The sequence below is a fragment of the Aptenodytes patagonicus genome, chromosome 6, assembly GCF_965638725.1.
Source record: "Aptenodytes patagonicus chromosome 6, bAptPat1.pri.cur, whole genome shotgun sequence".
Classification (NCBI taxonomy): Eukaryota; Metazoa; Chordata; class Aves; order Sphenisciformes; family Spheniscidae; genus Aptenodytes; species Aptenodytes patagonicus.
The window spans coordinates 68730364-68757489 of NC_134954.1; the positions used below are offsets into that span (position 1 = coordinate 68730364).

The window sequence follows — 27126 nt, forward strand, 5'->3', positions numbered from 1 at the left end:
TAGCATGAAATCACAAGAAAGTGCCCTTTGGTACACAGTTCTGTTGTATCACACTTTGAAGTAGAATTGGTGGTAGTAGTAGAACTGGCTGTTCAGATGGCTATTCCTTTTTTAGCTCTTGTTGGGAAAAGAAGTATGAAAATGATTACTTGCTGAAATCCTTTGAATAAACTATTGCTGTATGCTTTTACTTGGGATGAGTTTAGAATATGTAGTCAATCAATTTTCTAGTGAAGGAAAATCAGAGTATGAAAATTTCCTTAATTTACTGATAGTTTTGTAGAGTATTATTGTAAAATGGAGAACAACATAGTGGTGGATCCAAGTCAGAAATAATTTCTTAGTAAGACATAAACATGTTTTTCTTTTTCAAATAACTGTTATGCAGCTACTAGGTGAACAGTAGGTGTAATGCACTTTGTAGTGACAAATAAGTTGCTCATTTGAATTATATTCAGGTTTATGAGGTGAGGAATGCAAAGATTTGTTTTGGACTCCTTAAGGTTTGTAGCCAAGTGAATTCTAAAGACTAGGAAAAAATTATACAAAAGAGTTAATTATTAGTGATTGGTAATGGTTTTTATCAGACTCGGTTATAGCTAATCTCATAAAAGCTGAGAAGTCTTCACACTTGTAATGCTGTTTTGCAGGGTGCTCATAAATTAATAAGTTTAATTAGAACATTTAATGTGGGGAAAAATCATAATGAAAGGGAGAGCCGATAAAACTATCGGCTAAACTTTTTTTCTCATTTGAAAAAGCTGTTACTCAAAAAATGCATATTGAAGCTAGTTTTTGACCATAATCTCATTAGTATAGGGTTCCCATTGCCCAGCTCTGAAGTGACCAAGGTAGAGAGAGCAGTTTGGTGTGCTAGGGCAAGGAGGAGTATTACTGCAGGTTGTGCAAGGATGTGTTTGCGTGTGAAACAGTCTTTAGCCTTGGTGAATCCTGACTATATTTAACTCTGGCCAGCTTACATGAGTGAGATCAAGTCTGTGGAATGACACATGAGGAGAGGCTTAGAGCACGTGCCTGGATATGCGTAAGAATAGGTTTGAAGGAAGAGTGAGGACTTGCATGGGAAAGGATTAGGTGCAGGACAGAAGAGTGATAGGCAAGAATGGATGAGGGGCAGGTTCTTTGGGTTGGGAAGGATCAGATATTCTCGGGTGGGTGGGGTGACAGCATCAACTCATTTGGCGTCTGGGGGAGCAAAATTGACATTCGAGGGAGTTAAAGGTAAAAGGTAATGGGGGAGTCTTACTCTTACAGGACTTTGCCACTCCTCTTGGAGCCATTCAGACACATGGTGTCTCCATTTCCCGCTACCTCCTCTGTTTTTGCTGTCTGAAATATGTTAGTCCTTCACTACAGTCTTGTAAAGAGGCATGAAAAACAAATAACAATCTTCCACTATTCAGGGGACCATTATGTCACTATAATTTCAAAGGGAAGTTCTTTTTTGCTGTATTTGGGAAGCAGGTTTTATGATAATTCACCTACTTGTATAAAAACATGGATTTTGAGATGGTTACACGCAAAGCTCCTCTGTCAAAATATACAGGAAGTTAAGAATCTAAGCCTTGATGAAGTAAGGTTTGCAAATTTTGCCTTGAAATATTGTACTGTAAATATTTCCCTTTTTTGTGGATCTGGGAATGCTGGTCTGTCTTAGATTGAAACATTTGTTGTGTTGTTTTTTTTTTTTCTTGGTATAAACCAAATTGAAACTTGAAACAAGCTTTTATAGTCAAGAACTGTGAAGAATGGGGGGAAAAAAGCATCGTGGATGATGCGTTACTTAAAAATTTATACATCTGAAAAACTGGAATATTTTCATATTTGTATCAAATAAGATACTTTGGATTCATTTTGAAATAGTATTCAGGGCCTGGAAGTGTGTGTAAATTCTAAAATGTGTATGGTACTTTCTATGCCTTCTATAGTTTTTGATTTACTGATAAATAATTTCATTTTGTGGCTGCGTAAAGTACATGTGGGATCAGGAAGAATATGAAGGCAATTAGTTTCCTTGTTACTTCTTTATTTTGCAGGTAATATAATACAAAACATTTCTCCTGCAGGTATTGTTTGAAATAATTTCTGTGATGACTGATTTTTACTTTTGATAGGAGAAAATTCAGATCCAGTTGTCACAGTCTTTTGAAAAAGAAGAAAAGCCTGCAAAAGATGAAATGGAAAAGGAAAAATCCAGTGATAAACTGCCCAGAAAAATGTTATCAAGAGGTTTGCTATCTGTCATTGTGCTTTTAAATGTACTGTGTAGATAAAGAATATTTAGAGAAAATACAGTTTGCTTCCAGGTCATCGTTGCATAAACACTGCTTTTTTTAGCAAATGAAGCAAATAGATCAGACATCTTTGAGCTGGGGAAGGAATTGGTCCCAGAGGATACAGTGCTTTCGAGGCTTCATCAAACACATGTACTTCAGCAAATGCTTTTCCTTTCTCACCTGTCTAGCTATGCAGACCAGCATAAAAGCAATTGTGTTGCCTCAGTTGCGTCCAAGTGTTCTTTGGAAAACTGACTTTATTAGTCAGTAGAAGTTATTACTTTATTCCTAGACTTTGTTTTTACAGGATTTGTGAAACTTAAGTGAGAATGACAGCTACCTTTGTACTTTTTCTGATCTTTATTCAACAGAAGTTAATGTTCTTGTTTGTTTATTTTACTTTTGATAGTATCTAGAATTTTTTTATAAAGTTTTGGAACAAGGGTGTGGAAATACATAAGTAAAATGACAAGTATTATATTTTCACTTTAATATTCCTGCATTCTGGATTGAAGATCTGTTCTATCTGCTGAAAATCTTTGTTTTTTCACCTGAAATAGAATTGTAAAATTAATGATGTAAGCCTGTCTCTGTCCATGTTACCTAATGCCTCCTAAAGGTAGAAGACTTTATGCATTTAAGTTGGCAAATCATTGTACAGCTTTTGCTTTAAATAAAGGATCTAGAATGTTTGTCTAAACATCTTAGATCAACCAGTGTGTAGGAAATATCTTTAAAGCTAGAATTCTTTTTGAGACAGGTAGTGCTTGTCCATCTTGTGTCCCTCAATTCCATAAGGCCTTCCTCATGTGGCATTTCAGTGATCTTGTCCCAGCTGGCAGCTGGGTATTTGTGAAATAAGAAGCACTGGGATGGAGAACTTAACTACATTTATAAATCTCAGTCTTTGAAATGATGCCTTAAAAGAAATGGGGTGTTCTTTCAGAGCTAACTTGCTCAACCTTTAAAGTACATGCCCACCTTCTAAAATTAAAGAAAAAACCCACCCCACATACCCAACATGTTAGGTAATGATGAGGAGTTGAGAGCAAAGTGACAGAATGCCTAAGGTAGAGGTAGCTGTTCTAAATTCACCCAGTATCTCCTCTGGAGGTTAATTACTTCCCAATTTAGGATGTGCCAAAATAGAAAATGATGGAATTTAAGCATCAGTCTTCTAGTAATTATAACTAAATTATTGTTCACTTGCAAATTAAGAAAATTAAAGTAAATAATTATTCGATCTTAAAGTTGTTTTACCAGGCATACTCTCCCACTTCCCCCCCCAAGAATCAAAAGTAATCCAAACCATAAATGCACAAAATTGCTTGGTTTCATTTACACTCTCTTGATAATATATGGGCAGGATTGATAGTATAACAAGCTTTGCAGATAAAGGAATCCACTATCATTCTTCTTTAGGGAACTAGAGATTACCTGTTCTCAGGTAGACTTGGATTTTAGGTCTTATTTTTGAAGACTGGACACTTTGGTCACCCAGTTTCCCACTATGTCAAGAGGCTGCTCTGCTGGCACTGTTGCTTCTAATGAAAAAACCTGCATAGATTCTGTCTCCACTGAATCCTACCCTTCTTTGTGCAGTAGTCCCCTCATTGCTGATAGAAGCTAATTTGCAATGACTGCTTTCCATACTGACCACAAAAAGACCTGGAACAGCTAGGACCTAGGCATAAGTTTGAGCTGTGCCTAACTTGAGACTATAGGTTAACATGTAAGTAGTTCTTGGAAGAAATCTAGTTCCAAAAATATTGTGAAAACACCTATAGCTTTGAATTCTAAGACCTGGAACTCTGGAAGGTGCTCATGTAAGGGGAGATTTGGTGTTAAATCATTTCTTTCAGTGATAGATTTTAGAGAACAAAATGTAACTTTGAATACTTTGTTTCACTGAAACCAGAAAGGAGGCAGAAGGTTGTGAGACTTTTTGAAAACTTCTAAATGTTTTCTTGTGAAAACAAAGCCTAACAGAACAAGGATTTTTAATAATACAAAATAACATTTGTGAAGGTTAAACTATTACATTCGGAATTACAGTATTTCTTTGGGCAACATCCAGTAATTCTGTAGACCAGCTGCTGGTCCACAGAAGTCTATACAACAGTGCAATGTAGTATATTGAGAAAACTTGGAAGATTGATGGAAATCAGGTGACTCAAGGTGATACACTGCTTCAAAATATATAGCAATTTTTAATAGAATGGCAGTGTTACCAAAGCTTTTGCTTCTGCATTACACCTGATTTAGGGGATTGGAGGGTGATGTTGGGTTTTCTGTTTTGTTTTTCACTTGTGAGCCTTTTCCCTGGAAAACGGAAGTGTTTAATTTTGGGAATAGCATGCCTAATAGTTATATAGTATTGATCCATAAACAGTATGTTCAGCAATAATTGGAAAAAAATATTAGTGTTTTTTCAAAGTGTAATTTTGCTCTCTTCCCCTTCACCCTTAGATTCCAGCCAAGAGTATACAGATTCCACTGGTATAGATCTTCATGAATTTTTAGTAAATACATTAAAAAACAATCCCAGGTAAGCATCAGTAATGTCAACTTTCTGGTTTTCTTTCTTGTTGTTGCCTGAGGTGTTACACCACCTGGGTTTTTTTGTTATTTTTTTCCCCCCTCTTAAATGTCTAACACTACATGTCAGTTATTTAGGATGAGATTTTGTTGTGCAGGCTGTCTGAAACACCAATCCATTGTAACTTGTGCGTTATATGAACAGAGGTACAGGACATTGAAATGGTTTAAATGCTTTAATGTTTAATAGGCAAGTAATGAGTTCTGTCTGTGCAGTTCTTTCCCTGAAGGGACTCTAATACTATGTCTCTAAAACTTGTACTCTCTTAGCGTCTGCTTGTTAGAGACTAAACTGCCTTCTTTTACTTTAATCTGCCTTGCACTGAATTTATAGACTAAGGAATTTTTTTTTCAAGCGGTACCATATAACCATAGTTAGAGATATACACCTTCACTCTGCACATCAGGAAGCCAAATCTGACCTAATTCAAGTCCATCATTTATTAGCAACAGAGTTGACATGGTTCTGTTCCTTTGAGGTTTGCAGTATGTTGCTGTCTGTCTTGTTTGTTCTTTTCCTCCATGGGGTTTCATACTAGGTCTGTGGCTATATGTACAAGGCAAGAAATTAACTCGGTGGCATTGTGCTGCTGTCGCAAAAGCTATTCCACTGCAACTGGTTATTCATTCATATTATAGTTATGATTTCGAATGTGGTAATTTATTGGGATTCCATTTTATTGGCAAAAAATGTAAAATGAGCTGTAATAAGGGGCCAACAGCATTTTGTCCTATAGAGTAAAATTAGAAAGTGCGCACCTCTGCTAGACTCTTACGTTGTTCCGATTTGAAGTCATAAAGCATCCCAATGCAAATAAGAAATTGTAGGTGAAGGTCTGCTGTGGGTTTACATGCGCAATAACTGGGGTGCTTAGTTATCTAATGTGCACAAATTATGAACTGTGCGACAGTTAATTTCATTACATGTTAATGATTTATTGGAACTGGCATAAGCATTTTTAAGACTAATGTACATTTCTATCACCTTGAGTTTTAGCTTTTTCGTATTCTCTTAATATCTCATCACATTGCAGCGTGGGCCAGCTTTTAACCACTTGGTAGTTGGTATGTTGTAGCAGTGCCTCTGGTTATTGGTACCCTGTCACTCTGCATCTCAGTGATCCCATGGTGTGCTTTATAATCCAAGGGCCAGTTCAGGCCTCTGCAAATTTTACTACGCATGCTAACCAACAAGAAACAACCTAGTCGCTGCTTTTCTTTCTTCTTGAAACTGTCTTCTCAATGACTGTACTTTCTGTTGAGCCTACTGGCAGAGGTTACTTGGAGGATTTTTGTATTCTGATTTCTGAGACAAGAACAGCATGTTTCACTAGGCGGGTTCAATACAGTACAGCTTAGTGAAAAATGAATACTTTGTCCTAAAAATACTGCATTTGACACCCGGTGGTCCTATTTACAGTCTGCCATCATCCCTTGATCACAGATCTTATCTGTGTATTCTTAAGATGAATACAACTGCAGTTATTGGAGTGTCTCATATGTGAGTTGCTGTGTTTTTATTTTCAGGGACAGAATGATGCTGCTGAAATTAGAACAGGAAATTTTAGATTTCATTGGTAATAATGAGTAAGTACTGTACTCTTATAGGAAAAAAGAATTCAAGAGTGTTTCTGTTTGTTTTAATAAAGCTACTATTCCTTTCTTCCAGAGTTCCAAGAAAAAAGTTTCCCCCAATGACATCTTACCATAGAATGCTGTTGCACAGGGTAGCTGCTTACTTTGGATTAGAGCACAATGTGGACCAGAGTGGGAAGTCAGTCATAGTAAATAAAACTAGCAATACAAGAATGTAAGTGTAAAAGTCTTGAAAAAACTTTTTGATGCATAGATTTAACACCTGGGATATATTATGCAACGATGCTGCATCTGTAGCAGCAGGGGTCTATCTACTCATTGGGAACCAAGCATCAAGGAGAGGTGGTTGCAAGATCTTTACTGCTCACGTTCCAGTGCTATGTAATAATGTGATCTGTTTCATGTTTAAACTTTTTTGGTAAAAAAAAAAAAAGGATGTTATCTGTAAATTAAGAATTTTTGTTGCTTTTCTCGCAGAGATGCATTGCTAACTTTGTTTCCATGAAATGTGAATTTATATCAACTGTTTATCTGTTTAAAGATTTACACCAGTGAAGTGTACAAAGTACATTCTTTGTTTGTTTTGGAAAACAGAACCAGCCCTTAACTTAGAACAGGGTCATTTCTGATTTGGTGAAAGGAGGGGACAAGACTTGCACAACCTTGGCTTTTGTACTGTAAAAATCTACTGGGAAAATTCAGGCATTGAAGTCTTTTGTTGGAATAATGCTGCTTACAGATCTCACATGGCCTTACAAAATAAACATAGCGGGGAACACCGACATCTCATCAGTGGAAGTGTCAACCGGGTTAACAAGTCATGGCATGCTACTTTACTGTGAGGGCTGGGGAGTTTTTGGAGAAACCACTAGGCAAATCCATACTACCAAAAAAGTAGCAATGGGGCCCCAGCAACTCCAAAACCCATCCGTCATTGACATTTTCATTCAAAGGACCCAGCTGTTCTCTCTGTTCTCTGCACTTGCTCTGTCTCCTCATTCTCTCTTAGAAAGACAAAGGACGAATGTGTTGGTATATTTATGCCACCTAGTTTCTAGTTTTAACTTAAAGCATTTGCCTGACACCATTTTTTGTGGTTGGTTTTTTTTTTTAAGTACTCTATGATTTGAATATGAATATAGGAGTTTACAGTGCCTGCATCCTAGTCCCAGTCTCTGTGTACACTCTCCATAGCTTTGGGAGAAAAAAAATCTAATTACCCACCCTAATTTTAGAGTCAGTAGAACTGAAATAATATGCCACACTGAAATTTCACTTAAGTAAACAGTTTCCTCCTCAAAAATTTCTAGAAAAATCTATAGAGCCTAAATATATGTTAAATAACTTATGTATTCATGTGTGTGGTTTTGCTTTGGCTATACGTTCTCTATCTAAATTGACTTATAAAGCCATACATTTCAAATCTATTGCCTTTGCGTCTACCAGCATCTCTAGACTGAAGCTTCAGTCTAGCACTTCAAGTGTGGAATAAGAACTATTAAAAGAGGATTTCTTCTTTTTTTAATGCATTTTTTTTTTTTCTAGACCGTATTTAAAAAGCTTATGGCCTCTGGAAGCCCCCTATAGGTGTAGTTACTAATTAGCAGGCATTTCATCTAACCTGCAGACATTAAGATTCTTAATGTTTTCAGTATTCTTATTTTAAATCGCTTTGGATATAAAATAAGAATTTAGAAAGAAAACCTTGGAGACCTGCTCCATGTTGAATAAAACCAAACTTACCTTTTCCTCATAGGCAGATTCCCGGCTCCATCGCCGATCAGTGATGTTACTGACATCAACAACCCAGTGCATACTGGGACGTCTCAGTGGAGTGGGAAGTTGGTGATGGCAGGGCAGTAAATTCAGGGACCTTTAAAAGAAAGAGGTAAGACAGTCTAAAGGTTCTCTGAAATGCCTGCTAATTATGTCTGGGCATCCAGTAACTAATAGTTAGGCTTGGCTGTTTTCTAGAAAAAGATCTCCTGACTCTATATAGATGTCCTGGGTAATGAATAAAGAAAGAGAAATAGAGAAGACTATACATATGTTTTGTCTGACAAATATTCCCCGATTGTCTGAGAACTTCTCTTACGATAGTAGTAGTTTTATGTCTAGGTACTTGGTATCTATTTTTAATAACAGAAGTTTGCGAAATATCTCACTTTCTTTCACAAAGTAGATAAAATACCAAAACAATATATATAATCTGTTGCATCATCCTCTCACTGTGATCTTGGGAAGCTCTTGCTTGCCTGCACTGTACTGTTCTTCTGTTGCTTATTTCTCCTTAATTTTGTTTTAGAAGTTTGTAAGTTTCAATGCTTTCTCCTCTATCTTATCTTCTGTTTTCCCTTGAAATGAATTCTGAGATATTACAGCTCTAGCAGAAAGCACCTATCTTCACTTCCATGCATGCCCAATATCCATTGCATGGCACCAGTCTGGATTCAAGAGCACTTCCGATTCCCCAAGGGCATGTGGTTTGCTTGCCACCTTAATTGGAAATTGAAGCAAAAGCTTTGAAGGAGGAAGAGATTTTAAAAGCAGGTTTGTTATGCCTCAGGAACAGGACTTGTCAGGGGTACACATCACCTTACATTTTTGGTACCTTTTCCATTGCCTGGACAACCAAAACCTATCACTTCAGTTAGAATATTAAGTATATTTAACATTAATCTTGAGTATATTTCAGTTTGTTCTACTGTGTATAGTGTATGTTTACAAAACCATAAATCTTTTCTTTCTAACGACTTTTCACAGACCTGACCAAAAGTTTTGTGAGCATATAAAGGATGAGAAGAGTGATGATTTCCAGAAGCGGTACATCCTTAAAAGAGATAACTCTAGTTTAGACAAAGATGACAACCAGGTAAAATACATACGGATTATTTCCTTCCACTTGCTGTATTTGACTGTGTATTTATACTATTTTCCTGTAGAAGTTGACACTGTATCACTTAATTTAGATGAGAATACGATTAAAAGATGACAGAAGAAGTAAATCCATAGAAGAACGTGAAGAAGAATATCAGAGAGCTAGAGAAAGAATATTTGCACAAGATGTATGTATCAAAGAAAATCTTACGGTGATTTGTATGAATACTTCACACACATACATACATATGTGGTTTTTGTTAAAAGAGACTTCTTTCCAGGAAATTTTCTGTTTCTGAAGGGGACTGAGCAGATAAGAATCATTAGTGTGACCTGAGTGAGTTTTAAATTATATTGAAGTTACTGAGAAATCTTCTGTTTTCTCTAATCACTACTGTATGAAACTCAAGCAACCTTCAAGAATTATTTTGGTTCGTTATCTAGCATTGCCTATTTCAATGCATTATTTTGCCCCTTACTGAAATTTAAGTTAGAGTTTTGGTACTGCAGTCATTTCAGTTGTTGCTTAGAGCAATAATTACTTTAAAAAACAAACAAACAAACAAAAAACCCCAAACCTTAAACCAAAACCAAAATGTTGTTTTTTCTCACTTGTCTGGTCACAGTAAAATGCTTTGAATTCCCATGTGAAATTTCAGTCAGAAATCTATAAGTCTAGTCTCTCTCGACTGGAGTTATCAAGCAGGACAACGTTGTAAACTATAATTCAATCACAAGTAGTGATTATATTTAATTATATTGAGTGAAACAGAACAAATATGTCTTCAAAAATATGCGTTACTTCTAATAATCCACTTTTTCTGACATTTACCTGTAGCTCTTACACATCCAAAACCAGATTCTTGTTTTGAAGAAGCTCTGAGAGGCTAATTTGCTATATCCAAATATTTTCCAAAAGCCTTTTTTTTTTTTTTTTAACCTTAATTATGAACAAAAAGAATGGACTTTTGGATATAAAATAACCTTTTCCTTTTGCGTAGTCATTTACCATGTATTGGACCCTTAGAAGCTTTGTACCAAATGTTAGAAGTCACAGTCAAGGACAACATAATTGAAGTTAGTAATAGCCTTTTTCATTTTATATTCTGTCTGCTTTTTAGCATATGCGTACTTGTACCCAAAGAATTCAGTACAATTATTGCAGTAGCCAGCGTTGTCTTCTACTTCACACTTCCAAGCAGAAGACGAGGCAACTCAGGTGGTGTTAACAGACTTCTGTGAAGTCACACATCAGCTGGAAGTTACATAAAGCAGCGAAGGCCCAATGGAAGAATTGTAACTTCAGAAAAATACTGATATAAACAAAATGGCCAGCATTGTAACTATTCTAATGCTAACTTTTATTTCCTGCAGATAGGCTTTTTTATATTCTCTTTTTTTTCCCATAACATGGAAATTATCCACCAAAGAGGTTAAGTTTTCAGGCAGCTTAATATATAGAGGATGCTGTAAAAGTCCATGTATAATACAAAAGACTCAAATTGCAGCATGTTTTGTTACTGCACTGTAGTAGGGATTCTAGATGCCATTCATATTAATTTCTACACTTCTTTGCCCCTCAGTCCCTGTGTTCCCAAGAGAATTATTTCACTGATAAAAGGTAAGAAAATTTGCAGTCTAATTCTGTTTCATTTTCCTATTTTCTTAATAAATATTAAGCTATCTTATTAAAATGTCAACAGAATCCAGGAGGAAGAAACTAATAGTACACAACAAAGACGACAGATACTTAGGTATTTGATGCTTTCTTTAAAAAAAAAAATAAAATCCCAAAGTATTCTGCATGCATTTCACCTTTTCTTTCTTTTTTTTTTTCTTTTTTTTCTTTTCCCTTATTTTGCAATTGATGCTTGTGCTAAAAGTTTAGTTTATAACTTACAGAATCAATAAGGAAACATCAGGGAGATCAGCCAACAGCCATCAGAGCAGTACTGAGAATGAGCTGAAGTATTGTGAACCCCGTCCCTGGAGCAGCACCGACTCTGATAGCTCCATCCGCAATCTGAAGCCAGCTGTAACGAAAGCCAGCAGCTTCAGTGGGATATCAGTTCTGACAAGAGGAGATAGCTCTGGAAGCAGCAAAAGCACAGGCAGGCTGTCTAAGACAGGTATAATAAAATCTGTACAAATACATAGTTACATAGCAGTGAAGTACCTGATGGTTTGATACTTGATGCGCATTGCAGATGTGTATATATGTAGAGGCCTCAGTCTCGTAAGTGCCCCATGCATACAACTCCCTCTGGGTATAGTGGGTGCTGCATACATAGCATGACTACAGACCTAGCCCTGTGGCGCTTAACTGCCTCGGAGAGCTAGAATTCAGGTAACAAATTGAATGAAGGCTTTTGACTTTGGAAGTAGAATTTTAAAGTGCATTATAGATGGCTTTAAGCTAAATACATTTCATCTCATACAAAGGATTTGGAAACGCTTATCAACATAACTACTTTATTCAAAATAAAAATTTAAGAGTTCAACTCTAGTTTCAGTGTGGCAAAGCTGCATTGTGCAGTCTTAGGAAACTGTGTGCTGCTATCCTACTAGCTAGGAAAAAACAGCATTAAAGCCTATGAATTGTTAGTTATATTTGTTGTGTTATCTTTCAGTGGCATTGTTAAATTTAAATTAATATGGCTAAAAAACTTAACTTTTAGATTGCTGAAAAATCAGGTCAGTGGAACAAAGTACGGTTTAATTTTAAGATTCAGAAATGGTGGGGGAAAATATTCATAAGATTCTGGGTTTTAAAGGTGCGTTAACTTGTAATTAATGGCAAAACAAAATCTTAGAAAATATGGAGATATATATAATATAATCTTCTGTGGGTCAAAAATGAAATTTAGTAAATATTTGTATTCCAAATGCCAACGTAATTTGATCCAATAGATAATCCTGGTTGTGGAGAATTTTAAGGCTTGTAAGAAATACATGGGTGGGTTACGGATGCACTACTTCAGAATTTGAAGTAGAAGTGTAAAAAAAAAAAAAAAATAAGCAGAATATTATTGTTTGCCTGTATTATGCTTGGCTTTGATGTTATTTATAAAATTTGTTTCTAATGAGGATCTGTTTAAATTTTTTGCTTTCCCTTAAACCACCACTACCTAATAGGTGTATCACCACACTTCTCTATCTTAATGCAGTAAAATAGTTACAAATTCTGTTTGTCCATTGTATACTTGTATAAAAAAACCACATTCCAAGGTACTTCTGCATACACTGTAAAATTGTGCCATCATATTGAGTTATTTCATTCAGCAATGTAGTATTACTATTTGGCACAGCTTGAAAAGAAACTACAACCTGACAATAGTGTACATATAAAATACATTCTTAGAAATCTTTGTTTTCTAAATTGCAAGAACATAAATGGATTCCTAAAGTTTCGCTGGAGACTTTATTCTGGCATTCTGAGAGTTAACATTCAAAGTTCAGAATGCCTATCTTGATGGTTGTTGCTTCACTGCAGTTACAGGTTGTGGTGATTTTGCATGTGTTGATTGGTTTTGTTTGTTCGTTTTGATCAAGGATATAGTTGGCTTTAACTATGATGGCTTCAGCCTAATTTCTCTACATAATCTAGAAGTGGATACACTTGTAAACAAATCTAATCAAAGTAACTCCGGTCAGGTGAAGATTGTTTTACAGAGCTGGGATATGCTATTTTGCCCAGTTTACAATTAATAGCTTTGTATTTCACTTCATCTAGCAATAGAAAAAAGGTTAATAGTCAGCATCAGCAAATGCTTCAAGTTATACTATCTTTTCATACACACCAGTAAAAGGGTTACAATTAGAAATTTTTATGAAGGACTGCAAACTAACTTCAAACAGTAGATAAATTTCGTCACAGTCCTTTTTGAGTCTTGCTTTCTCTTCTAGATTGTATAGAGGCTGCTAATGAAGAGTTCTTAAATTTAAACAACTATATTCTCTCTCCAAGTACTGCAAGTATCATAGCAAAGACTTAATAAAAAGTATGATAAACTGTATACCTAGAGATCTAGGTATACAGAGATCTAGGAACAGTGCAGTTCTACAGACCTCTCCATATTGGACTTTTGGAATATTGCTTTTAGCTGCATGCATTGGCTTTCAGAAAGCTCAGGGACGGTCTGGTTCTCCACTGCCTTGCAATGTTTATAGTCATTCATATCTGTAAAATGATTATTGCTTTCAGTCAGCTATTTCATACTCCTTTTGAACTTTGAATTGTTGCATAAAACTAGGCTAAAGCTACCACATTACCATAATTTTTTGCAGCTGTATTCTTGATTTCAGCCTGAAAACTGTCAGAGGAGGAAAAAATAGGTTTGGGTTTTTTAGTATTCTGCAATTTGTCTAGCAGGTGAGTCAGAGAAGATCTCTGACATCTAGTAGTGAAGAAGGAAAAAAAAAAAGTCATTGCTTGCATGCAGGCTGTCTCTACAGAGCATGTGAATTTAGCTAGCGTATCTGAAGGGGCATTGGGCCCGCTGCATCTGCATTACCCCATGGCCTGCACATATGCAATAGTGTAGGCTGTGTGTTCGTAACTTCGGTGTATCCAATTGATACATGTGTGTGCATCACTTTGGAATAAGCAAGCAATCATGTAAATGAATTGCGGATCAACTGAACATTAGCACATGTGCATATGTACAGGCATGTGTTTTCTGTCCAGAAAATCAGAGCTAGATATGAAAGCCTCACTTTACAGTGCAAAGCAGTGCTGAATTGACCCGTGGTTCACAGAAGGAATCTTGTAATGGTATTCCAGGGGAGATGAAGGGGGAGTTCATTGAAAAGGCCACTGTTTAATAATGTACTTAATGCTGAGCTTTAAGGGTAAGCATTTACAAGTATATATTTTAAGTGAGCATGATGTTTCTGTCTAGGTAAAAACAATTTCTCGTTACTCCTTTCCTAGGTTCAGAGTCTTCTAGTAGTGTAGGGTCATCCACGGGTTCTCTTTCTCACACCCAGCAGCCTCTTCCAGTGCCAGCTCTAAGCCAGCCTTCTCATGGCACGCCTGCCGTCTATCCAACTGTCAGCACTAGTAACTCTCTTTCCTTTGATGGTGGCATAAGCGGGCAAGTGGCACCTACTAGCACTAGCTTCTTTTTGCTTCCCTTGGAAGCGGCAGGCATACCGCCTGGCAGTATTCTGATCAACCCTCAAACAGGTTGGTACATGCTTGTGGATGTTTTTGTTACAATTGAGAACTTGGAGAAAAATGCACGAGTGTTTACATAAGACTGAATGTCAGTATTGTCCTTGCTTTTTCTCTTTTTTTTTTTTTTTCTGTGGTTGTGTTTGTTCAGTGCGCTTAATTTAAAAAGAAAGCATGACTCTGGGATCAAACGAATAAGTAAACTTGATTTTTCTCTAGTAGAGTTTTAATTTATGTGTAAAATTTTAATGAGTGACTTGCACAAAATATGAAAATCCTATGATTTATTATCCAGAATGCAGAATAACTTAATTGTTTCGGCTTTTTTCAGGAGAGGGAAAAGTCTTTCTCAGTGCTATTATAAAACAGTTTCAGTGAGGGGAGAGAGCCTGAAGAAGTATTCATATTGACTTGAAAGAATTTATCATCCTTCATTTTGTTTGTCGCAACATATTCTTGTCTCTCTATACTCATGACACTGACTTAATACAAATGAAAGAAAGAAGCATGAGATTACATGCTATTTCTAAACTTTTCTTTGTCAGTTTAAAACAGGATGAAATCAGTGTTGGCATAATTGGCCAATACTGATATTTTTAGTAAGTAGTAGGAAATTGATACTTCATAATGTAGATGCAAGGAGATGTGTAACTTCTTGTCTGGATTAAATGACTAGTTAGCATTCTGTGGGCAAACTTACTTTATTGTAGAAGTTAAGAAATCTGGAAATATTTATTTAGCTTTTATGCAACACCTCATAATCTTTGGAAAATGATTATATTTTAATTTTAGTTTAAAGATCTGTTTTCTTTGTAGAAAAGGAAATACTTCATGATATATTTCCCATCATTCTGTAGACAGACTTTATTATGTTTGAATATAACTGCACGTGATGTTTTAAACTGAATTTTTCTCATTGGGCTTGTTAAAATGATCAGTTATTAAATTATTTCTCTTCTAAAAGGTTTAACATTGAAATAGATACATTTCTCTTTTTTTCTTAATATAAATCAATTGCTGTTCTATACAAAATTTGAGATTTTTTTTTTAATTAATGATTCTGCATATTGATATGCTGCCTAAGGTTTCTCTTAAATGCCTTACTGTATAAACGAATAGTTTAAGCCAACCCTGCTAAAAAAATTGGTTACAAATGACTAGCTGTAGCATCTAATTTTCATAGATAGCCATTGGATTTGGAGGAGGATGTATTTGCCATCTTAGATCTAGGTTCTGGACAATAGCACCATTGACTTAGTTTTTCTAGTTCTAATGTGATAGTTGTACATCTTCTACACGAATTTTCCATTGTATGTGTTGATCATCTGAAGACAAATAGAATGATTAGGTGAACAAGTTTTGCTAGAAAAATAAGTGGCTTTAGTGTTTGTATACACTAGAGTACTTTGTATTCTACATTAAATAAGAAGAATGTTGGCTGTCATTTTTCATATTATGAGTTTATAGCATGACTGTGCTAAAATCTTTAGAGTTACTGTACAGCAAAACAGTGCAGGCACTGAAACGATACCATCAGCTTGAAAGTGATTTCATGTAAAACATGATACAGCTTTTTCATTTAAAAATAGCAGGCTTTGAGTCATCTTCATTTCAGTTATGTGCTTGTCAACATTTTCCGTATGATTAATTTCACTTTCTTCCTCCTGTACTGTTGGTCATTTTCCCTGTTACATTGATGGGACTTCCACACAGCAACAGGGAAGGGCAGAGAAACAAATGTGATTGTGAAAGTTTTTCATCTGAAAGCATCTTGTACTTGCACGCCCCTCAGAAAAGGCAGCAGAATTGTAGACTTGACTCTGTTTGATATTCATTAAAATTAGCTTGATTTTCAAATTGTGATACTTCCTATGTATCCATAGGATACTTCCTAAATCCATTTTTTAATTTATTTAAACTAGTCTTTCGTAACAGAGGATTATGATAATATCTAATGAATGTCTAATAGAAGATAAACTACAATTCCAGAACAAGGAACATCTAGGTTCAGATGAACTCTTAACTTATAATGTACTCAACATCATATTCTGAATTGTTCATCTGGCTTTATTGTTCCAAGTGACAGTCAGAGTTCAAAAAACATAGATTAGTTTCTCAACATTTCTGACAGAGGATGTCGTGACCTTAGGTCAACAGAGTCATTCTTCTCAGTAGTTGAAGACAGTAATTAGGAGAAGACAGTTCTTATTCAACCACTACAGGAAACAAGTTAAGCTCCAGTGATTACCAGAAAGTGGTAGAAGGAAATAAGAAAATCTGACTCCCTATTTATGTAAACATTCCCAATTCTTGAGCATTAAAGAGAAATCCGTTAAGCTAAATTGAATATAGCAAGTCTGTTCATGCTTCCTGTCTCTCTCTTGCATTAATTGCTTCAGTCCTCTCTTCAGTAACTTTAACACTTTTATGTCGGCCAGTTGCATTTAAATTTGATGGGACGAAGAAGTCTGAAGGAGCGTTAGCATTATTACTTTGACAGGACCCCAGCTAGGGTGCAAAGGCTTTAGTCTCAGTTTATACCTTTCTGGAAAGAATCTCAGACAAGAAAATACTTTCTCTCGGAGGAGAGAAAAATTTACATCAGTATTTGGACCTTAAGCATCAAAATAAGCCAATGCAAGACCTATATCATTAAGCAGCTAGACACAGGCCCTTGCTAGCTAATCTGTTGTGTCTTTGATTTGTTTTGTTTTTTCCCAACCGAGGCACCAAAATAAATCAGTTTGTTTATAATTTACTTTTAAGTAGTTTATTTTTTAATTCTTTTCCATTAGTCCACTGCTGTAATATTGAAGTTGCAAATTATTAAATAGAAGAATAATACTACATTATTTCATTTGAAAGCTAAAAGCCAATTCATCTATGAATAGGAGAAGAGAGTCCTTTAGCAGTAATCTTATTAGCAGTTATGGGAGTACCATTGCAGCTACTACTTTATGTATGTTTTTTAAAATATTTGCCTTTAAGCTCTTCCGTGTTCTGATTGGTGTTCAAACTGATTAAAGGAAATTCATTTAATTGCCTTTGAAAAGGTCCTTAAAATAGTATTTTTAGTAGGGTTTTCCTTTATTACTCCTGCCCTTTTCAATCCGCTTTATTAAAAATGAGTTTTCAAGACAAGCAGGATGCAGCAAATATTTATCTGTGTTCACTAAGTAAAGACTGGGGTATCTTTGTTTACCTTAAATGTTTTGGTTTTTAACTGCATGTAGTTTGTCAAATGAGGCCTGTTTAGTCACTGCTGTTATAAATGTAGTTGTGGGGATTTGGCATAACTCTGTCATATAAAACAGTATGACTTCACTTATTTTCAAATTTTATTATTTTATTCATTTTGCCTACTGTAAATACATTTGTTGTTATTTTCTCCAAACTTAGATGATGCAGCTGGCTGTCATTGGGTTGTGTTTGTTTTCTTTCAACTTTTCAGGTCAGCCATTCCTTAATCCAGATGGCACTCCAGTTGTGTACAATCCTCCTATGCCTCAGCAACCTGTTAGGACCCAAGTGCCTGGACCTCCGCAACAGCCACCTCTTCCCGCACCACCTCAGCAACAGCCAGCAGCTAATCACATCCTCTCACAGGTGCACATGTCAAATACATGATGCTTGTATCGATGACTGATACTGTCATATTGCTGTCTGATAGCAAGGGATCAGTAGGTTTGTCCTGTTGAAGCATACGTTAAGAAGTAATAGCTACACAGATATGGGTAACTGGACTTTTTCCCCCACAGTCCTCAGAACTGTCGGTTCTGCTAATAACAGAACATGGTAAGCAGCCTCCTCTTAAAAATATAGAAAATATTTTAGTATGAAAACATACCAAGCCTAGATTGCTCTGGAAAAGAGGTTCTGCCTTCGTTCTTAGTCACACTGTGTGGTTACTGCTGGCATTAACAGTAATATAGCCAGCAATCTGGGAAGAGAGTTAATCCAAGTGAAATCTTTGTCTCCTTGTCTTAAGGTTATTTTTCACCAGATGAATTCTTGGGCTGCACTGCACAAGCAGTACTCATGGCACAAAAGAGGTAGCTTAGGACTCGTAGAGTATGAACGCCTCTTTAGTAGCACTTTGGCTTACTCTACTCACAAAACTGCACGCTGAAGAACAGGATATATTTTATCCTTCTCGTCTTCTACAAGAGGAATTTAGTAAAATAGGCCAGATTAAAGACAACCTCAGCCCTTGAAGAAGAAGAGAAGAAAAGCAAAGAGTGTGTATGGGCAGGAGAAGGGAGGATTCTACCTCTTTTTACAGCAGCTATTTCAGGCACCAAGCTACTGGCCGTAGTCTCCTGTGGTATTTTCAAATTGTTCTCAAATTTTATCAAAAAGTTATTTATAGAACTTCATCTATGAAGTTCATCTTTATCCTTGTTCATTTTCCCTGGCTTAAATCTTATGTTCAGGATACCTGCGTATGCCACAGAAGAGATGGTCTGTTTTGAAAAAGGCTTATTTGTGCTCTTTCTCCCTATCTAGTTTACGGAAGTGTGTATGTCGTATTTGCAGTTTTCTTCACAAATTCTTTATTACTTCTGTGATTGCCTTCTTAATGGATACTGGAGTTGAACCTGCCGAGAAATAGCAGCAATGATAACTCTCTGATGTTCAAATAACCACAGTCTAGAGAAAATACTTTAGTATTGTTGAATAAGTGAAAGTAATATATGTTTTAATCTGTGGTTAGTAGTAAATTCATTCTGTCTTTAGATGCTCTGAAACAACTTTGTATTTAGAATGCATGTGTAGTTTTTATTTTATAATTTAAAAAAAAAAACTCTAAAAGAAACAGTAAATGTTAAATAGGAGCAATTTACTGACATAGCTAATATAATGTATAGCAAGTAAAGCAAATTTATTTCTGCTGGGAGACTGAGATATTGAAAATTACTTCTGTTTTAATTCTATGCAGTCTTGAGCTTAAAAGAAGTAGTATCCATTCCCTTTCTGATAATGGAGCATAGTTGCTTTTCTGGAGCATAGTTGCTTTTTTCTATTACAAAAGACTTTGACTTTGTTTTCACTTTTCTTACTCTGATGTTAACCATGTTTATAAACCTGTTATTTCTTCAGCCTATGCGGCCTCTGCAGCCTTCTTCCCAGCCTGTTCAGTACTCTGCAGTCTCTTATCCACCCCCGCTCCTGCCAGTCTCCTCTACACAGCAATATTCTGTGGTATTATATCTTCTGTTCATCTCCTCTCTGCATGGGTTAATCTTTAGTGGATGCTGACCTTTGCTTGGTTGGTTGTAAGTGGTGTGTGATACCAGTGTAATGACTGCCTAGCTTTTCAATCATAGTAAAATATTACCTGAGTGGGGGAAAGTACTTCCTGAGATTTTAACGTGTTTATTTCAAGTTCAGCAGAAATGTATACAATTAAGGCTATATCTATATATCTCTATATTTAGATATATATTATTTCCCTTTGTAAAGGAACAGCTTTTCAATGCTCTTGCTTTGTTAGCCAGTCAGTACCTTTTTATGTCTTTGGATTAACCTCTTTCCGTCCTTTCTTGTTGTTTCTTTGTCTGCTCTTTCTTCTGCTGAACCCTAATACATTTTGAGGGATCAGCTGTGCTGGTTTTTTGAGGTTAGCTTTTTCTAGCCTCTTTGCCAGAACTCTTAACACTCCTACTTCACTAGCATCCCTTGCTTAATAAATAGAAGCTGGAAATGAATTATCTTAGTCTTTTGTGTTTAAAAAAACAAAACAAGCAAACAAAAAAACCACACACAAATTGAAACTGAAACCTAGTAAAGGAGAAGAGTTATCCAAGGCAGAATCTGAACTAGAGTCCAGGTCAAAAATGGAGGCTTCCCAACTCCCCATACTGCTCTGATACTCTAATGAATACATGTTTGTGTTGGGTTTATGTGGCAAGGTTTTGGTAGCAGGGGTGGGCTGCGGGGGTGGCTTCTGTGAGAAGAGACCAGGAGCTGCCCCCATGTCGGACAGAGCCAATTTCAGGCGGCTCCAAGACTGACCCTGCGCTGCCCAAAGCTGAGTCAGTCATCGACACTGTTGGTGTCTCTGTAATAATGTATTTGAGAAAGGGTAAAAAACCACTGTGCAGCAGCTGTGAGGGAGGGGAGTGAGAAACAACTCTGTAGACACCAAGGTCGGAAGAAGGAAAGGGAGGAGGTGCTCCAGATGCTGGAGCAGAGATTCTCCTGCAGCCTGCGGAGAAGACCATGGTGAAGCAGGTTCTCCCCCTGCAGCCCATGGAGGAGCATGGTGGAGCAGATACCCACCTGCAGCCCGTGGAGGATCCCACACCAGAGCAGGCAGAGATGCCCTGAAGGAAGCTGCAGCCCGTGGAGGGCAGGAGCAGGCTCCTGGCAGGAACTGAGGCCCATGGAGAAGAGCCCATGCTGGAGCAGGTTCTCTGGCAGGACTTGTGACCCCATGGGGGACCCACACTGGAGCAGTCCATTCCTGAAGGACTGCAGCCCGTGGAAAGGACCCATGCTGGAGCAGTTCGTGAAGGACTGTATCCCGTGAGAGAGACCCCAGGCTGGAGCAGAGGAAGAGAGTGAGGAGGAAGGAGCAGCAGAGACAAAGTGCTATGAACTGATCACAACCCCCATTCCCCATCCCTCTGATACTGGGGGAAGGAGGTAGAAGACTTGGGAGTGAAGTTGAGCCTGGGAAGAAGCAGGGGGATTGGGGGAAGCTGGTTTTAGTTTTGTTTTTATTTCTCACTATCCTATTCTGTTATTAACTGGCAATAAATTAAATCAATCATCCTCAAGTCGGGTCTGTTTTGCCCATGATGGTAATTGGTGAGCGATCTCCCCGTCCTTTTTTCGACCCATGAGCTTTTCATCTTATTTTCTCCCCCGTATTGCTAAGGATGGGAGAGTGAAAGAGCAGCTTGGTGGGCACCTAGGAGCCAGCCAAGGTGAACCTACCACAATGTTATACAATAGCTATTTTAGTATGTATTCAGAGTTTTTATTTTGTTACTATTTTCAATGTTATTCAGAAATGTCTTCTAATAATAGATACAGATTTATCTGAATTCAATAGCCTGCATATAATTAAAACTATATTCTAACTGTTATCTGTACTTTAGGTATACAGTTGTAAAAGGAATTGCACTTCATGGAGGGTGTTTTGTTATTAGCAGTGTTGTTTTTCATGTTATTTTAGAGTTTGAATACATGTGAACTACAGTCAGTACAACTTACCTCCTCAGTAATGAAATGAGAATGGTTAATTAACCAATGTGAGCTTCCTATGCGAGTTTAGCATATGACTAAATTGCTGTTAGTAGCAGCTAGTTCAGGTGTGATTCACAATCATTGTTAGGCATATGGTTGTTAAAGCGGAGAATTAAACTCCTTCCAGGTTTATAATAGTTTCAAAGCATTTCACATTCAGGAAATGGGTTCAAATGCTAAGTGTGCTGGCAGTTTCAAAAATTTAGTCCTGCTGATGGTAACTTAGGTAACATAGTGAAAAGGGTTGATGGTCTTGGTTCATAATCTAAATGCAATACACGTGTAGTTGGTAGCAGGAAAGTTTGGTTTATCCATTTATTGGTAATAACATGTTTCAGTGGTTAATCATGCTTGTACTATACATATCACTATAGGAGAAACTCACCAGATCAGAATTTACTCGTATTGGTAGTGTAACAGAAATAAAAGTGTATTGCTTGGGTTTATCCTTTGGACATTTTTAGAGGTAATGTTAACTCATAATTAAATATCAGTATCTCCTTTCTAAACTAGGTATTATGAAAGCAGAATGTAAAATCCAACGTAGAGAAGCATTATAGTTGCGTTAATAGGCATCATTAAAGAATGAAATGCCAAAGGCAAAGTTAGATTGTTGATCTAATGAAAATAGGGCTTTTTAAGCTGTAAAGGTATTCTAAATAAAGCTTTAGGTGTAAATTTGTATTTCCAGTGGTAATTAAGAATATCTTTAGCCTTGGAACTATAAAATTTCATCATAAAATGTCAACGTAGCTAATCAGTAAAAGACAGAGCTTGCACTTACTCTGTCTTGATTAACTCCTATCTTCTTCAGGATGATCTAAGAGAGGATCAGGTGGTCTTAAAATATTTTTAATGTTCCTCCATGTTTGGAGAGTCCCCTTCTGAAGTGTGAACCAAATCTTCTTGTTTAGCAAACAAATACAATACTAGTGATCGCTTCTAAATTCCAGGATGTTGATAATTCGATGCTAAATCGCTTGTAAAGAAAAGGAGCTTGGGGTTACAGTAATAGAAGTTTCAAATTTCACAGGACTCCTGCAGTGCTCAGTGCAATCAGTATCGTAGTTTCAGATGTTAATAAAATACAGATAGTAGGAACCACTAGAAAACATTTCTTGCAGCTGTTACTTGATTTCAGGCTAAAAAAAATTCATCCTTGCATATAGTATAATACCCAGTTAGAGGAATGTACCTTCTTACTCAGGATTAGAGCCTCATTAACTTAAGCTCTTAAAACCAAAAATTACTTTAGCAATATTAATGCCTTCTGCTATTTTAACTGGGGTTGGATGTTTTCACTCAAGCTTTGGAGTCCAATCAGAAAATGTTAGTGACACAAATTCTGACTTTATTTTTGACAATTGAATCCTTACAGTAAATAGATAGAGGCAGATGTAATCCAAAAATTGAATATTTGCAGCGAAATGAGTGAAGTCTCTGAATGTGGATGTTCTTTCCTGCTGTCAGCCCTGAAGATAACTTACCTCTGTGTTCCGTCTTGTTCTTTCCTGTTGTTCTTTGGCTGATGTTGCTAATGCACAGAAATTTGAGACGTGCATATCTGAAACTTACTGAGATATTTGGCTATTTTATTCTTTTTTTCTTGAATGTACGTTTGTGAATGTATTTTTTCCTTTTTTTAACTATTGCAGCAAGACAACCTAGGATCACAATTTAGCCATATGAGTCTTGCCCGCCAGCCACCTGCTGATCCAGCTGAACCTCATACTGCTATGTTCCAGTCCACTGTAGTCCTCCAGCCCCCACAGCAGTCTGGTTATATCATCGCAACTGCTCCACCACCACCACCTCCACCACCCCCCTCTGGCCAACCAGTTTCTGCTCCAGGCTACTCAACATCTAGCCACCCTGTCAACCAGCAAGTACTCCAGCAGCAGGGATATATGCAGCAACCTGTGCCACAGGTAAAATGGCTCTGTTTCTATCCTCCCAAAAGTTGTATTTAAAAACTGATCATGCTGTTCTATTAATGAGCTTTTTATATGGTGTGGGGCTCCTTGTTCAATTGCAGCTGTGTGCATTTATTCTGGAATCTTTCTTTTATCGTGATTCTTTTTGCATTTAGATGTCTGCTTTCTATAAACTTGCTGGTAGTGAATCTCTTTAATTGTTGTCTGTGTTTAGATGCCAGCTTGTTATTGTACCCCCAATCAGTATCCGCACTCCAGTCAACAATACCGACCTGTTTCTGTCCATTACAACACACAGCAAAACCAACCGTTGCCACAGCCTGGACAGCAGACAGGTTTGTTGAACTTTTTCAGCATTTCATTAGAACACCTCATATGCGTTTTCTCCTGGTTTTGCTTTTTAAACTTATTTTGCTGTATAATTTCAAATAAAGTAGGAGTTCAAATACAGAATACAGTGTGTAACTAAGCTGAGGTGGAAAAATTGGAGTCGGTTGTTCATGAAACTTGAGATTTGAGCCGTTACTATGAGTGGCTCATGCTGTAACTTTAATTATAGGATAATATTTTTTTTTACGTTTAGAACTGAATAATTTAAAAAACCTGTAACTTAGTTACTAACTTTTTAGTAACTTGCAAAGTAAGGTGAATTAGTACCTTTAAATGATGTAACATTGCAGAGATGTACCTTAACTGAAAGTTCTAAACAAAAGCTACTCATTTTAGATGTTGTGGCATGAAAAGACTGCTATGCAGAAGATACTGGTGATACTGTTTTAATTTGTCTTTCTGTCGTATGATTAAAAGTATCTGGCTATTGAATAGAATATATAATTATTGAATAGAATATATGATGAGACTTAAGTGGTTAGAATTAATTTTCTGCTCCTCCTATTTCTAGTAAAGACTTTTGTACTGTTTCTGAGTTACCTTTCTATGAATGTTATCAAGCTGTATTTCTGTCTCCTTTCTTTCCTATTGTCTTTTTTTCCTTAGAAATTGTACCTGTAGCCACTGTTATTCTAATAATCTGTATTTAAAAATATTGTTATGACTTCTTCAGTAAGATTTGGATTCCTGAAGCAAGTTTACTTCTGAATAATATCTTGACTCACAGTCAAAACTTTCAGAAGTAACTAGTGACGTCTGGAGGCAGAGATCCTTGAAAATCAGGCTTTTATACCATGTCTTAGTTGAATATGTTAGACTTAGTGTCCTTTTGAGTTTCCTTCAGGAAGGATTTTTTTAATTCCTCCCCCTGCCCCCAACTATGGGTTGCTCTACAGAAAATAAGATGAAAGATCAGCCTCTACAAATATTAACTGGATTTCTTTATAGCTGTTCTGTGAAGTAGCCTGTAAGAGGGATGGCTCTCTTCCACAGTTCTAGGAAGTGCTCCAATAGCACCAACACTTGAAGTTGTTATTCAGGGTTCAGTTCACAAACTTAGGCAGGATTAGTTCATTGCAGGATCATCAAGATGTGATGCCCACTTACGGTAGGGTTGTTGACAACATTTTAAAATACTGTTGTCCTGGTTTCGGCTGGGATGGAGTTAATTTTCTTCCTAATACCTGCTTACAGGAAAATAGACCACCAGTTTTCACTCTTCAGAAGTGAAAGTATATTGACGTTTTTTCAAAGGAAAACAAATTACTCGGTTTTGCAACTTGTTTTATCCATTGTTGTTCAAGATGTGTTATCCAACTGTATTACACAACCTGCTTTCCTTCCTCAGAATTTTTAATACCTAGACTACTTAATAAGTCTGAGTCATAATAATAAGTCTGAGGCTCAGCTGGGGTTATTTCCCCATTTACGGGGTCACCCTGTGTGAATAGCACACAAACTCTAAATCGGAGAGAGCCCAGTGTATATATGTAGCTAAACAAAACAACCTGAATTTGAAAGCATGGGGTGACGGTGCATCAGCACCAAGATGCAAAGGGAGGAATCAGTTGCTATTAGGTAAGTAAGTTTGTTTCTTGTCTGTTTTTAGCTCTTTATGTTTTAACTGAATTTCACTGCCTGTAATGTGGACAGGGTGAAAAGCATCAGCAGCTAAAATCTCCCTCTGTGTCCTAGACGAAATAAAATAACAAAGCTGTGCAGACAGCTGCTTTACTACTTTGATAATGTACCTTGTACCTGTAACCCTGACATCAAGGGATCACGTTTAAGCAGTGAAGGGGTGGTCCAGCCAATAATTCCATTCAGTCCTGTTTGGTTACTTGGTGTTTACTAGCACTAATGGTAGAAAGAAGTATTTTACTAGCAACTGCATAATTAGTGTTTAACTCAAAATCTCCAAATTGCTACCTAGTCATTGCTGGTTCTCATTTACTGCTTTATAGGCAAATTTGAATCAGCATTCTAGAGATGGAAGGTTCCAGGTCATGTTTTCTGTTTTGTAAACTGCTCATGGGATGGTGTATTTTGAAATTCTCTCTTGTAGGTTTACTTTAAACCTCAAATATTTGTATTAAGTTGACACAAAGCTACACTGGAAATGGTTGATGCTCATTAGCAATGGCTGGTTTTGAGACAAAAGGCAGCATGTTACTTGGCTAATACAGCAATGTGTCTGGTCAAAAATGAGAATTAACAAATCTTGTATTATGTAAAAGCCATGGGTTTTATTCATCTTATAAAGTGGTTAATAAGTATGAAATAACTTTCCAAACACAAATTTAGATAAAAGATGACAGCTTCTGAGAGCATGGCAACTGAAGCCACTTTCGGTTTAATATTATGGAGTGGCCTGACTTTATTTATGAGCTGTTGGATTCGGGGCCGTAACACTGTCTGAGAGGTTTACATTTCTCACAGTGAACCGGTCTCTTTTTCAGCTGCTTCCTGGCTTCCTTTTTAAAGGGGTTTCAGGTGAAATATTTGGGGGGTTCACTTTTAGTAAAAATGCTTTGGTTGCCCTAAAGATGTTGGGAGAAGAAAACTTTCTTTACGAAAAAGGCATTTCCAATTGCCGTGATAAGGAGGGCCCAGTTACCATGAGACCTAACTACAGGCTGATTAAAAATCTTATCTGAACTACAATTACTGTAGGAACATCAGCTGAAGTTCAACTAGCTTCTGCTTCACAACGACCAGTGATAAAACTATTACAGTTGTAATAATAGCTGTAGTTGTAATAGTTGTAATCAAGCTATACTCATAGCTTGTTAACCAAGTGATTGTACTTGCTTTTCTGTTCTTGAATAAAGGCTCTTTCTCACTCTTAATGTGTTATTCAGAAAATGTATTTCTATATTCTGTAAGTTAACTTCTTTTATATTAACAGTGACTTCTTTTTAATTACGTAGAGATTAAGAAACATGCTTCTCTTTTTTTTTTTTATCTACTGTTTCAGAGTATTTCTGTGTAATGAGACAATCTG

General features: G+C 36.6%; 1 protein-coding gene across 9 annotated transcripts in view; it reads left to right on the forward strand.

Moving 5' to 3' along the window:
- R3HDM1 (R3H domain containing 1) overlaps window positions 1-27126 on the forward strand; it is a 55165-nt gene that overhangs the window by 13515 nt on the left and 14524 nt on the right. For 4 of the 9 annotated variants that reach the window (XM_076343080.1, XM_076343085.1, XM_076343084.1 and 1 more), the window contains 14 exons: window positions 2136-2250; window positions 4767-4845; window positions 6423-6482; window positions 6565-6705; window positions 9255-9363; window positions 9461-9556; window positions 10952-10989; window positions 11072-11122; window positions 11271-11497; window positions 14302-14556; window positions 17996-18150; window positions 19645-19746; window positions 23454-23726; window positions 23947-24067. In XM_076343080.1, coding sequence (XP_076199195.1) covers window positions 2136-2250; window positions 4767-4845; window positions 6423-6482; window positions 6565-6705; window positions 9255-9363; window positions 9461-9556; window positions 10952-10989; window positions 11072-11122; window positions 11271-11497; window positions 14302-14556; window positions 17996-18150; window positions 19645-19746; window positions 23454-23726; window positions 23947-24067 — 1822 coding nt within the window. The remainder of the gene's footprint in view (window positions 1-2135; window positions 2251-4766; window positions 4846-6422; window positions 6483-6564; window positions 6706-9254; window positions 9364-9460; window positions 9557-10951; window positions 10990-11071; window positions 11123-11270; window positions 11498-14301; window positions 14557-17995; window positions 18151-19644; window positions 19747-23453; window positions 23727-23946; window positions 24068-27126) is intronic. The other 5 variants (XM_076343082.1, XM_076343086.1, XM_076343087.1 and 2 more) reach the window with 3 other exon arrangements.